The 14232-nt window shown below is 43.5% G+C and overlaps 1 protein-coding gene across 3 annotated transcripts in view; it reads right to left on the bottom strand.

The window, feature by feature from the left end:
• unc5cb (unc-5 netrin receptor Cb) overlaps positions 1-14232 on the bottom strand; it is a 132954-nt gene that overhangs the window by 13478 nt on the left and 105244 nt on the right. For 2 of the 3 annotated variants that reach the window (XM_058065001.1, XM_058064998.1), the window contains 4 exons: positions 8752-8932; positions 6034-6201; positions 5745-5909; positions 2213-2269 (listed from right to left, as the gene is read on the bottom strand). In XM_058065001.1, coding sequence (XP_057920984.1) covers positions 2213-2269; positions 5745-5909; positions 6034-6201; positions 8752-8932 — 571 coding nt within the window. The remainder of the gene's footprint in view (positions 1-2212; positions 2270-5744; positions 5910-6033; positions 6202-8751; positions 8933-14232) is intronic. The other variant, XM_058065000.1, reaches the window with a different exon arrangement.

A 14232-nucleotide genomic window follows, 5' to 3' on the forward strand; every position in this document is an offset into this window, starting at 1 on the left:
AGTATATCCTTCAAAATTTGCTATGCTAAATTCTCTATTCTCTACGGTACACCTTCCAAAACCCTCAACAAACCCCGGTCCTTAAAAAACCTCCAATGGCTTCCTGTCCCGTTCCCGTCCCCCAACGCATTCATGACCCCCCCATATCTCACAGACCTGCTCCATCCACACAATCCTCCGCGTCCCCTTCGCTCCTCAGACTCCAACCTCCTGGCACTCCCCTGTAAGACCAAGCTCCGAACCTGGGGAGACAGAGCCTTCTCCATCGCTGCCCCCACCCTCTGGAACTCTGTGCCCCATTCACTCCATGCTTGCCCTGACCTTTCAGGTTTCAAAAAAACAACTAAAAACCCACCTCTTTAAATCTCATTTTAATGTCTAACTTTTTATACCTGACTGCTGTGCCCCGCCCCATTTTTACTCTTGTTTTAACTGTGTATTAACCAATGAATGTTGTATTTTAATGTATCTTTTACTCTCTTTACTTGTTTTTGTTTCAACTTCAAGTGTCTTTGAGTATCCATCCATCCAGTGTCTTTTGAGTAAAAGCGCTATAGAAATAAATTTATTATTATTATTATTAAAAATGGCAGAGCATTCTTGTTATATAGATGATCTTTGGCTCACCTCAAAAACAGCACAACAGAATAAGACACACACACACCTTTTTGTGGTTGGGTACCACTAGAGGTCTACACGGAGCGGCTGGCCCCACAGACTCCCCGGGTTGAAGAAATCTCAAGAACATGGCCACGGCCGTGGCCACGGCTATGGAAAACTAATCTAAAAAAATACTGATAGCCTCATTTGTTTCTTGAAAGGTCACCTATATTGTCCATAATCCTTCCTTATACGTATCATCTTTTTCACACAATTTATACTATCTTGAGCTGAAAAGAGGTACTTTAATTTTTGCGCTTGTTCGGCCGGCTGACGGATGGTCGCTCAAATCTCACCACGGCTGTGGCTGTCGTGCCACGGCTGTGGGGCGGGGCGGCCAAGGAAAAGCACAGCCGTGTAGACCTCTAGGTACCACTGAGAGAGGATCTTGACTAGCATTAACTTAGTGCTTTTGTTTAAGGTGTAGTTATTCTTAACAGTTGTAACAAGTAAGAGGAACAGCCCTGTTGAAGATGGAGTTTGGGTTTTGCCAATGAACTGATCAAGACCAAATACTCCAGTGCTCATGGTGATACGGTGCATACAGGTTGTCCAGTAGATGGCAGCATGTACTGTATAGAGGGGCAGAGTTTGCCTTAATGGGCCTGTCAGGGTCTGACACTCCATGTGTGAGTGTCCTTGCACAAAAGGAGAATAAAGGGGAAGAAAAGCGGAGCAAAAAGCAAAGCAAAGTACATCACACTCTCTTTCTCTCTCTCTCTCTCTCTCTCTCTCTCTCTCACTCACTCGAAATGAAATGCAGCATGACTGCCGCAGACCGAATTGCACTGTGATTAGCAAAATCATTCGCTGAGATGCAAGGTGGGATTTGTTATTATATTTTTACACTGCAGACGTCGTCATCCTACTCCTCCATGCTGGGCCTCTAATCCTTCCGCTAGCACAGACGGGGGAACCGACAGACGAGTGATGAAAGTCGGAGAATGTAATTTTTACCCGCGCCTCGTCTGTCGAGCTTCCCTGCAGTTATTTAACGTGCACCCCAACACCACGGAACAATCTTCCACCCCACGCTTTGATGATAAAGGCGGCAACCTACTAAGTGTACGCATTAAAATGTATCACTTAGATTAATACATCCCTTTGAACAGCAGCCATTGTTGGGGGGTGCTGCAAAAGTACAAGGACTAGAAATGAAAGGGATTATGATTACAATGCGTGCGTGAGATGACAGACATGAGAATTAACTTCCACACCAGACTCAGAATGAAGTAACAGCATCCTAAAGTTTGCTGGGAAGCAACAAGGTGCAGACGGGAGCCCACATGCACACATTAAAGGGATCTTTCCATTCAGCACTCAGCATAAACGGGCTGTGAAGTGCTTTATTTCGGGTATCAACGACAAAAAACTGCCTTTATTACATTTAAGGTTGAGCCCTGGGTCAGTTTTTAAGAAAAGGAAGGATCCAGTGGTTAACAGTATTGTCCCTTGGGGCGATATAAGTACCAGGTACCAAATGGTGAACTGAAAATGACATAATGATAAATTATGGAAAGAAAAGTGAATGAAAGTAAATAAAATAACTCACATGTGTTTGCCAACTCAAGCTTGCCTTTAGCCTCAGATGACTTCTGATATAAGGAACCTTGGAGAGAGGAAAAGGGATGAGCGGGGTAGGGAGGGGAAGGGAAGGGAATGGAAGGGTGAAGGAACATTGCAGGAGAGAGGGATGATGGAAATCAAATTTAAGCCAACAGAAAAACAAACGCAACAAATGAGACAGCAACAAACTCATGAGTAGGAGTAATGACGCGGGGGAGGTCATCGTTCTTGATTTGGACCCTCCCTCCGCTCCGGAGTACGCGTCTAGAGAGACGAATGAGGGAAAAGCAGCGGGAACGCCGAGGGAGTGACACCATCCATCAACGGGCTTAGAGGCTCAACAAGAGTGCCGCCATTAGTACAGAAGCGGGCAGGTGAGGGGGAAGGAGATTAAATTTGCGATGCAAACAGAAAGAGAAGAAGAAGCCGCTGTCACCGCAGGCTGGGTGGAGTAGGAAGTGAGTGTGATGTGTTAGGATACTTCAAAAAAGGACGGGAATTGGAGACATGTCCAAGCAGCGTTGTTGCGTTCGGTGTTACGATTGGTGCTATAGATTTCTTTGGAAAAGTGGGACAAGATGGAAGAGGCGGTGTCCTGCACCCGGTACACATAATATTCACTCCAGCGGGGGCCGCCCTCCATAAACTACTACACAAACAATGCCGTCTCTATCGGGCAGGCAGACGAGTGGCCAGCAGAAAAATCAATGAGGTGATAGACGGGATGACTTGTTCACATAATCAGGCCACATAGAGGCCTGCTGTTTCATTGACAGCCTGTTTCAGTCCATCCTGGAGACTTTTATACTTTAACTCATTCATTCACTCACTTTGGGTCACACTTTGGCCCCAGACCATCACACTACCACCACCATATTTGACATAGAGGCCTGCTGTTTCATTGGCAGCCTGTGTCAGTCCATCCTGGAGACTTTTATACTTTAACTCATTCATTCACTCACTCTAGGTCACACTTTGGCCCCACACCATCACACTACCACCACCGTATTTGACTGTTGCAACGGCAAAACTGAGACCAGCCTTAATTGTTCAGCAGTTTTTTTGGTCTTGGAAATCTGCTCTCCATTTTTGTCCAGTGTCTTCTTTATGACGGAGTCATGAACACTGACCTTAACTGAGGCAAGTGACGCCCGCAGTTGTTTGGATGTTGTTGTGGGGTCTGTGAACTCTTGTATGAGCCGTTGCGATGCTCTTGGGGTAATTTCGGTTGGTCCTGGGAAGGATCACTACTTCCATGTTCCATGTTTTCGTCAATTGTGAATCATGGCTCTCACTGCAGTTTGCTAGAGTCCCAAATCTTTAGAAATGGCTTGATAAATTAATTTATCCAGACAATTAAGTTTTAACAGAGGAGGCAATCAAGTGTCAGGCATATCTTGAGGTATCAAGTAATGACAATATGTCCAATGTTATTAATAATGGATGGTGGTAAATAAACAAAATGTACAAAATTGTCCTGAAATGTCCTTGAAATGAAGCATTTAACCTTGCCATTGCAAATCAATGTCAAGGAAATATCCCGTCAGGAGTGGCGGCTTGAGAAAAGCAACATTAAGACGGACGAAGCGGAGAGAGACGGATATGGAGACGGCCTTACTGATCTTTTGAGATAGATCTCCCCCATGTGCATGACGGTCAAAATGTAAGAAACAAGTAGGTAAGACGGAGACGCTTGCCGTGTAAGCCTTTCTATTTCAGACTGGATGGCCATGCAATCTTTAAATAAGATCCAAGAAGAGAAAATAGGATCAACTCCAACAGAAACATTTAGTATCCGAATGCAGTACTGCAGGGAGTGAATCAGTGTTCCGAGGTGAGTTCAATGCTTTCCATTCCCAATCATATTTGCCTTAATGCCAGCTTTCAGATAATGGCTCCTTCTCCTAAATGTGAGTGGAAGTGGTCATTAGCATTGACATAAGTGGCTTCACCCTCTTAGCTTTAAAAAAAAAAAAAATCAATCCTAGAAATGATCCTAAATCTATATCATGATGGCTTTATCTCATTGCAACACTGCCAACCATCCATTGTGGACTAATGCTGTGCGGGCAAGCTGAGGAGGGTGTAAAGATCAGGGCTCATTAAAGAGTCACTGGCCACAACATTAGGTACAGCAACAATGGAAGGAAATCCAAAACAGGAACAATGCCACAAAAATCTGCCTATGCAAAGATGATAATGTTCAGTTCAGGAATTTGACGGCCACTGCATATTTTAGTACGTACAGTGGGCAACAATCACTGCAGCCTGGTTGTTGTGCAAAAGCCCTTCTGTGCATTTGCAATATAATCACTTCTTATGGTAAAAATAACTCCTAGGCACTCATCTTGGGACAAGTCCATTCGTCCTTCTTAAAACATACATTACTGTAAATGCTGTAATTATAGCCATGACGTGTATCTCAAGTACAAAAGGTATGGGTCGTTCAATGGAAGCAGGCAATAATTGAGAGCGGCTGTTATTATTTAGTATAATACTCTTTATATAAGAGTTTTTTTGTTTGTTTTTTTACTTCAAAAATCCTTTGGAGTGCTTGAGAAAGTGGAAAGGAAAAACGTCGCTCTTTTTGACCTCATAGTAATCTATTTCCAAGTATATTTTAACAACACAGAAGCAACAGAACCAATGTTGTAATAGCTGTAAGGGGCTAACTGTTCCAGTAACATGAATAGAATAGTGCCTATAAATTCATTCATTCATTTTCTACCGCTTGTCCTCACGAGGGTGGGGGGGTGCTGGAGCCTATCCCAGCTGTCTTCGGGCAAGAGGCGGGGTACACCCTGGACTGGTGGCCAGCCAATCACAGGGCACATATAGACAAACAACCATTCACACTCACATTCATACCTATGAACAATTTGGAGTGGCCAATTAACCTAGCATGTTTTTGGAATGTGGGAGGAAAAACCAGAGTACCCGGAGAAAACCCACGCATGCAAACCCCACACGGAGATGGCTGATGGTGGAATTGAACTCCGGTCTCCTAGCTGTGAGGCCTGCACGCTAACCACTTGTACGACGTGCAGCCCGCCTATGAATTCATTGTAAACAAAAGTACGGCAAGTGCAACATGTATCAGTTTTACATCAACAGCCGAGTAGACACATTTTAAAGCGCATGTAGAGGTCCATAAAGCTGCTTGATGTAGCGATGCTGTGGAGTTAATACAAAAACTACATCGGGAAGATGCTTATAGCCACAGCTGTTAATGCACTAATTAGAAATCCCAGTGGTTAGTTGCTTTTGTATGAACTGAATAGAGGTATTATGGGACCATTGCCAACTACGGTACCGTTTAGCACTTCTGGAAGAAGATTGGTGAAAAATGTTAGGACTGGAGCGCCGCATCGAATCATGATCACAGGTGAGAGCTCGAGAAAGGTTACATATGTAAGTAAGTGTGTGAGTGAAGTGAAACAGAATGAGTGACAAGGAATGACGACGAGCGAATGAACACTCTGACGCTCCCGGGTGAAAAAGATGAGTTTGATACTCACTCTGCATGCACAGCCCATCCGTGCAGTTCTTGGACTGGAGCACCATGCCCTCACAGTCCTTGCCACCGTTTTTGGGTGCCGGAGCGCCGCATTCCCTCCTCCTCCAGTGGGTGCACTCTGTCCCACACGTGGACCACTTACTCCACTCTGTCCACAGGCCATCCACTACCACACAACAGACAGCACCACATGAGGCTACCGAGAATGGCGTGGATGGCGATGATGGTGGATGGAAGACATACGGGCGACGATGTCGGATTATACATCCGATATATTTAGGGGTACTTACCTGGACACAGAGGATTACACGGCAGCTTTTGGATGCCTTGGCCTTCACATATGGAGCCACCGTTAAGTGGCGCTGGGTTGGTGCAGCTACGGGTGCGTTTCTGGTAACCCCGCCCACAGCGGCTGTTGCACACCGACCACTCTGTCCATGTAGACCAGCCTCCATTTACTGCGGGAACAAAAAGACCAGGAACCTTAGAACCAGGGGTGCTCCGATCAGCATATGCCGAACACTGGCTGTACTATTGCATCATGCATCCCGCCCAAAACAATCATGGCTGCCGTTTAGGACTTACCTGTTGTAAATATCTCATTCATTCATTCTCTACTGCTTTTCCTCATGAGGGTCGCGGGGGTGCTGGAGCCTATCCCAGCTGTCTTCGGGCGAGAGGCGGGGTACACCCTGGACTGGTCAACCATTCACACTCACATTCATACCTATGGACAATTTGGAGTCGCTCATTTACCTAGCATGTTTTTGGAATGTGGGAGGAAACCGGAGTACCCGGAGAAAACCCGGGGAGAACATGCAAACTCCACACAGAGATAGCCGAGAGTGGGATTGAACTCTGGTTTCCCAGCTGTGAGGTCTGAGTGCTAACCACTAGACCGCCGTGCCGCCCGTAAATATCTCATGATACGTTAAAAATAATAAATATAAATGCCCCGGTTATATAAGATCATTGATAGTGTATATTAATTTATAGTGCTTAACTTCTTTTTACATTTAAAAACCAGTAAAAAAAAATGCATTTACAGTCAAGTGATAATGATGGCAACAAATTGAATTGAATTTCTACTACTTCCTAATGTTCTGCCGTGGTTACAACTGCTGCAGAGTGCTTTGCAAAAGGTCATAAAAGCAAGCAAAAACAAATTAAATGACCATTGACTCACTAAATGTGTTTTTAAGTATGATTTATCAACAAAAATCACACGCCGCCTCGGGGCCCTGAACAGAAATGTGTCAAAACAGTGGAGACTTTTGTTTTTTCGACCTTCAAATCTCAGGTCATTCCACTGTCATGCAGCCAGACGGTAAATTGTGGTCAGATAGCGGCACGTTCCCGTTCACTGACTCCTCTTAATGTGTCTCTTTTCCTTGCTCATCCATCTCTGTCAACGTCTACATACGGCACGGCACACAGCGGCGCCGCAGCCCATGGCTGCCGGAAAAGGGAATATTCTAAGAAAACGATTTTCTTTTCATGTTATAACTAATGTATTTTTCTCTGTGTTACTTATATATCTGTATATTGTATATGTATCTGTATACTGTATATTGTAGTGTCTTTCCCAGTAATAGTGTTTCTATATTATTACTTTCTTCCATACTAAGGCTGCACGGCGGTCCAGTGGTTAGCGCGCAGACCTCACAGCTAGGAGACCAGAGTTCAATCCCACTCTCGGCCATCTCTGTGTGGAGTTTGCATGTTCTCCCCGTGCATGCGTGGGTTTTCTCCGGGTACTCCGGTTTCCTCCCACATTCCAAAAACATGAGAGGTTAATCGGTGACTCCAAATTGTCCATAGGTATGAATGTGATTGTGAATGGTTGTTTGTCTATATGTACCCTGTGATTGGCTGGCCACCAGTCCAGGGTGTACCCCGCCTCTCGTCCGAAGACAGCTGGGATAGACTCCAGCACCCTCCGCGACCCTCGTGAGGAAAAGCGGTAGAAAATGAATGAATGAATGAATGAATGTTGACGTTCCGGGGCTGCACGGTGAACGAGTGGTTAGCACACAGGCCTCACAGCTAGGAAACTCGAGTTTGATTCCACCCTCGGCCACCCTGTGTTTTCTCCGGGTACTCCAGTTTCCTCCCACATTCCAAAAAACATGCTAGGTTAATTAGCGACTCCAAATTGTCCATAGGTATGAATGTGAGTGTGAATGGTTGTTTGTCTATATGTGCCCTGTGATTGGCTGGCGACCCGTCCAGGGTGTACCCCGCCTCTCGCCCGAAGACAGCTGGGATAGGCTCCAGCACTGCCGTGACCCTCGTGAGGATAAGCGGTAGAAAATGAATGAATGAACTAATACTCCTTTGTACGGCCTACTTCCTGCGTCTTCCATGTGTAGCTTTATCTTGTGTTTCACTGAGCGTGTGCTACGAAAGAAACCCTGCAACATTAATACACTCTTCCTGTCGTTGCGTTGCTTCCACAATTAAACATAAATGCGTTCCAGGAAGAGCGGGGATGAAGAGGCAAGGCAACAACAAAAGCAGATGCTGCAGCTTAGAGTATTTTGCTTTTTAGAAGAGTAAGCTGACATTAAAGCAACTGCTTTTCTCTGAAATATGCTCGTATTTCGCTTTGTTCTTATACTTATGTCACACTAGCCTCATATTTGAAGCAACGTCGGTAAACAACTCCAAGTGATGCTACTGCACATCTTCATCCGTGCTGAACAGGATGAACCCAGGTGGCCTCAGTTAAGCGGTTTGATAGGAAAACACGGACGAGTCATGTGTCACTCCGTCTGCAGCTTACAGCCCTCCAGCATGTTTGACTTCACAGCCCAATCATGTAAGTTGATGTTAGGGAAGCAGCGGGCGGGGCTCCCTGTGCTAAATCACAGCAGGAGGTCAGCCTCTTCCTGCAGCTCAGCGTGTCACCAGATGACGAACCTTCATTCGTTTGCCTGAATTTCCTCATGTATACATTAGCCTCGGCTAATGCAAGCATTCGGGATATGTAAATAAGAGCATCTCACCGTAGACTATCACGGTGGCAGTGGTGCTGCGTCGCTTGGCCACAATGTTCTTAGCCACACAGGTGTAGTTGGCCGTGTCCGAGAGGCGAGCCTGTTTGATGATCAGGTTGTGGTCGATGGTGATGTAGAAGTTCCTGTCATCGGCGGGGTCGATCACCTCCTCGTTCTTTAGCCACTCCACCTATAGAGGAGACACAGAAGAGATGAAAAAGACGAAGAGCAGACTTCTGCCAAGGTAGAACAATCCTAATTCAGATCCCTCATGGATGAGAAATTATGGAACAAACACTGTTTAATCCAATTAAATAAATAGTATGTTAACTCAATCCATCCATTTTTAAAATAACATTTTACATGCTGTAACTACAATAATAAGAAATGATGATGAAAACACAGCCTCAAAATATACAGTATATATTTTTCCAGATAATATGACAGCCATATGTGTACAGTACGTACTGTAGCTCCATGTCTCTCCACTATTAAAGCAGGCGGTCTCGGAGGTGCGTCTACAAAAAGTCAATAACTATCACGCTCTTTCCTCCCTCCAGAAAAGCACTTCAGTTTAATAGCCATGTCAAACAAGCACACACAAAAAGACCACAAGTGAGCCTTTTTGACCTTTTCCTCATGAGTCCATTATGAAATGATGCTGATATTCATGTCCTAAAACAACATATTTCACAAAGATGTGGAGATGGTGGAAAAGACAAAAAAAAACAAACAAACAAAAGTCCAAATATTTCCCAGTCTTCAAAGAGGTTGCCTGTCGAGCTGACTTCCTGTTCATTGTCAAGTCCCACCCCCACCCCCACCACGGAGGACCGTTTATGAGATAAGATGCCAACGAGCAGGGCAGACCAAGATAAGCAGGATGTTTAGAAATGAGAGATAAAACACAAGGTGGACGCTCACTGTTCACACTCACAACAGCAGTACAACACAGTGGCCATTGTACTCTCCCCAAAAAGCATTGAGTACTTCAAAAGGGGAATTATTATTTGCAGAAGAAAGAAAAATTTAAATACATTAAATAGTTTAATAAATTTAATTAAAAAATTATAATTATAATATAATTAATATATTTATATAAATATATTTGATATAAAATAGAATGTTTTAAAATAAAAAAAATAAAAATGTATTTTTATCAATTTGTGCATGATTGTATTCAATAGATCAGAAGCTGTGCAATAATAAAGATTCTGACATTATACATTTATTATGATACATTTTATAACTTTTATAAATTATTATTTATTATGATAAATTAAATAGCCTAAAAATTAAATTAAATAGACATTTAAAAAATATATTTTGGATATGAATAATGTAAAAACAACAGATTATGTAACATTACATAACACAGCAAGAAAATAAACATTCAATCAAATAAAATACTCCTGAAATTGACATATTTTGTGATCTGACACGTATACGACGATATAGAAAAATAACACAAAGAATTGACAGATCCCCCTCCCTCCCTCCCTCCTTCCCATCCCCTGAGTGCTTCCACTGGCTTTGTCACTCAACAGGAACACATGGGAGACGCTCAGAAGAGCACATTCAATTCAAAAGTGATGGTTTCCTAGCTGGCTGTGACAAATCACAGTTTATAACACGGGCACCACGGAGCTCATAAGACACCAATCCCCTCGTGATAAACTCGGGATTCAAACTTAGCTGTTTTCTCTTGGTGAGGATGATGTATATCCTCCGCTGATTCCACTGTGAGCGTACATCGAAGTTAAATCAAATGCTCAAAGCCACGGAGGGTTGCCTGCTCGCTGAAATTAAGCCTGCGTCTTGCGCTAGCGCAGTGCAATAAGACGTGACATGAGACGCCATTGCTAATGTCCATCAGCGTTTTTTTTTTTTCAACATAGCGCTTCAACATTGAGACCGTGATGTCGAATATACGTACGACAACCTCAAACCGTCTTTGGAAAAATATGTTTTAGGATATTCCATCTTGTTTGCTGACTTACTTGTGTCCTAGGCCCCTGGTGTGTGTGTGTGTGACAGGAAGAAAAGCTCTAGACCTTGAATAGGACTTTCCAGGCTTTTCTTCTCAAGGAAAAACATAGTACACGGGTCTGTGGAGTATAAATACAAATTCAATAAGCAGACATGAGTTCTTTAAAGATTAGCCCTAATCCACCCGTCGTCGGAGACCAGTGCAAATTACTGCTGGATTTCCCAGACCACACGAGGCTTGACTGCTACAGAAACTGCATGCGGCCACTAAAATGCCACCATGTGAATGGTACTGGTAGAGGCCAATGCGGACGTTTACTGTACAATAGCAAATAGTGGAAGATATTCTGGCATCGGGGTGCACGGCGGTTGAGTGGTTAGCACGCGGGCCACACGGCAAAAGGACCCAAGTTCGATTCCACCCTCGGCCATCTCTGTGTGGAGTTTGCATGTTCTTCACCGTGCATGTGTGGGTTTCCTCCCACATTCCAAAAACATGCTAGGTTAATTGGCGACTCCAAATTGTTCATAGGTATGAATGTGAGTGTGAATGGTTGTTTGTCTATATGTGCCCTGTGATTGGCTGGCGACTAGTCCAAGGTGTACCCCGTCTTTTGCCTGAAGTCAGCTGGGATAGGCTCCAGCACCCCCGTGATCCTCATGAGGATAAACGGTAGAAAATGAATGAATGAATATTCTGGCATCTATTGAAAAAATATAAAAAAATGTAAGTTAGCGTCCTTAAAATAGGAAGCGAGGTCATATAATACAGGACCTGACCAAAGTGAGTGCACCCCTCACATTTCTACAAGCATTTTTATGCCAGTATATCTTCTCATGGGACAATGCTATAGAAATGAAACTTGGATATGCTGTATTTCAGAGTAGTCCGTGTGGATAGTAAATCTGTACCGCTATACAAGTTGTACATTGCAGGCTCTAAAGTACATAAAAGTTTACTTTCTGGAGTTCTGCCCAACTGGGGAAAAAACAGCAGTAAAAATTAATTTCTGCATTTGCTTTGATTAGATATCGACCGTTTTTTTTCTTCAGGGAAAAAAGATTGTTAATGAAAAGTGATGAAAATTATTCATCATCAAAATGAACACTACTTTCCCTTGAGAAGATACACTCCTGATCACATTTTAAAATCAGTTAAAAAAATTGCAAGAATTGATATTTCACACTGTTGAATCTTAACCCCTTCAGACCTGCATTTTTTACTGTCATGTTTTAATCGTTTTCTTGTATTTTTGATGGAAAATGATGACTCACGTTGGCGTCTTTCAATCCACTGCACCGTCATCATCTCGCTGGCTTTCATGTAATCAAGGAACGGATGAGAAATGTAATTTCTTGATTGTGATTGGTTCATTAAGAGCCAATCATAAACCAGAAGTGCTGTCATCATCCAAATTCTGCATTTTTATTGATTCAGATACGCAAATATGTCATGTATAAACGAGGTTTTTTGGCTCTGAAGGAGTTAAGGTGCTTGCTTCAAAATTAAACAAGATGATGCGGGAGCAACACAAAAAAGTTTTCAGTAAGCGATTTAGTTTTACAGGAGCATTCAAGTAAAAAAAACAAACAAACAAAAGTTTACAACCACAGTCATTAAAAAGCCAAAGTGGTAGACCTACAAAAATTGGCCCTGAGCCCGGGAATCGAATTTGCTGTCCGTCAGTGTCCAAACACGGGACACTAAAATGTGAAAAAGTTTTATTCTCTTATGAGGAAAAAAAAAATCTAACTTTGTCACTCCAACGCTATTAGCAAGACAAGAGCCCACCTGAGACACAGTGGAGGGGGAGTCAAGATCTGGGGTGCTTTAGATTGTGCAGGGGCGTCAAATCCAATCCAATTGAGCACATTTAAGGACGGGCGGCAAGGGAAGTCCACAAAAATGTCCCAGGGGTTTAGAGGCACATTTTCATCAGGAGTGTATATTGTATTACGCTCTGTTACAGAATGTTTCCCCTCAATGAACCACAGCTCCCCAATGTCAGCAGCACTCATGCAGCCTACCACTATATAGGCACTATCTTGTAGTACCAGCTATTTAGAGATCAATGGCATGTGGCAATGAGTTGACTCAAATTTACACTGCCATACAAGCTATACACTGATTACTCTAATTGCCATTCTTATAGTATTGTCCCTGAAGATATGTATATACTGTACCTACACATTACTATGGTGACTATGAAGACAAGGTGTGATAACTAACAATGTTATGATTGTCACTTTTCTGTTTGTCTCTGGGAGGAAAATAAAGATGAAGGCGAGGATGAGGTCTGTTCTCTGAAACGAGACCGACAGCCGAAACAAAAAGGTGCTTATCCAATTTCTGCAACCAATCACGACGGGGGCCCTGTGCAGACGCGACGCATCGGGATGTCAAGAGCACTTTGATACGGCGAGGGTAATTAAAAATTTAACAAAAGAGCTTTTCAGTGTAGATGTGGTGGTGCTGGGGGGGAGAGAAACGAGGGACGGAATGTGGTAGAAATGCGAGAACGCAAGGCGAAAGTGAGCTTCGGTTCCCATTTTTCTTGCCGACTATAATTAGGACTCATTAATAAAAGCAGAGATGAAAAGGTAAGCCCTACTCAACATCACACTTTGCAATCCCTTTTCTGGTGATTACATTTCTCCACCAGGAAACATCTCACACACTTCTTTCACACGCCCCTCATTAGCACTTGATTGGCAGTGGAACTTCCGGATGGAGGTAATTGGCACATTGCTGGTCATTAAGCAGGGGAAATTGCCACATGTCAGCCGTCATAACTGGAGTCTTCACAGCCGAGTGACAAACACCAAGTTAAGTGGAGAAAGGTCATGGGAGGATGTCGCTTCTGAAGGCAGTGGCGTCCAATATCCAGCCTACACAAATCATTTTCTAGTATATATAAGAATTTGTCATGCAAAAAGGCCAGGACTCCACCCACATGAGTACAATTTACATAAAGAATCCAAGCCCAGAAATGAAGGTACGAAATACTAGCATGTCATCTTGAAAGTAAAAGCAGCACTACAAAAAACAGCCATTAAAATCAAAATCAAAATCAAAATCAAATCAACTTTATTTGTATAGCACTTTTCCTGCAAAGACATGCAACACAAAGTGCTTTACAGAATTAAAAACAATTACCACAATTAAAAGGAAAAACAAATACAAAGGGGCGGCACGGCGGTCTAGTGGTTAGCGCGCAGACCTCACAGCTAGGAGACCAGGGTTCATTTCCACTCTCGGGCATCTCTGTGTGGAGTTTGCATGTTCTCGTGCATGCGTGGGTTTTCTCCGGGTACTCCGGTTTCCTCCCACATTCCAAAAACATGCTAGGTTAATTGGCGACTCCAAATTGTCCATAGGTATGAATGTGAGTGTGAATGGTTGTTTGTCTATATGTGCCCTGTGATTGGCTGGCGACCAGTCCAGGGTGTACCCCGCCTCTCGCCCGAAGACAGCTGGGATAGGCTCCAGCACCCCCTGCG

This window comes from Doryrhamphus excisus, chromosome 2 (assembly GCF_030265055.1).
Source record: "Doryrhamphus excisus isolate RoL2022-K1 chromosome 2, RoL_Dexc_1.0, whole genome shotgun sequence".
In the NCBI taxonomy this organism is placed as follows: domain Eukaryota; kingdom Metazoa; phylum Chordata; class Actinopteri; order Syngnathiformes; family Syngnathidae; genus Doryrhamphus; species Doryrhamphus excisus.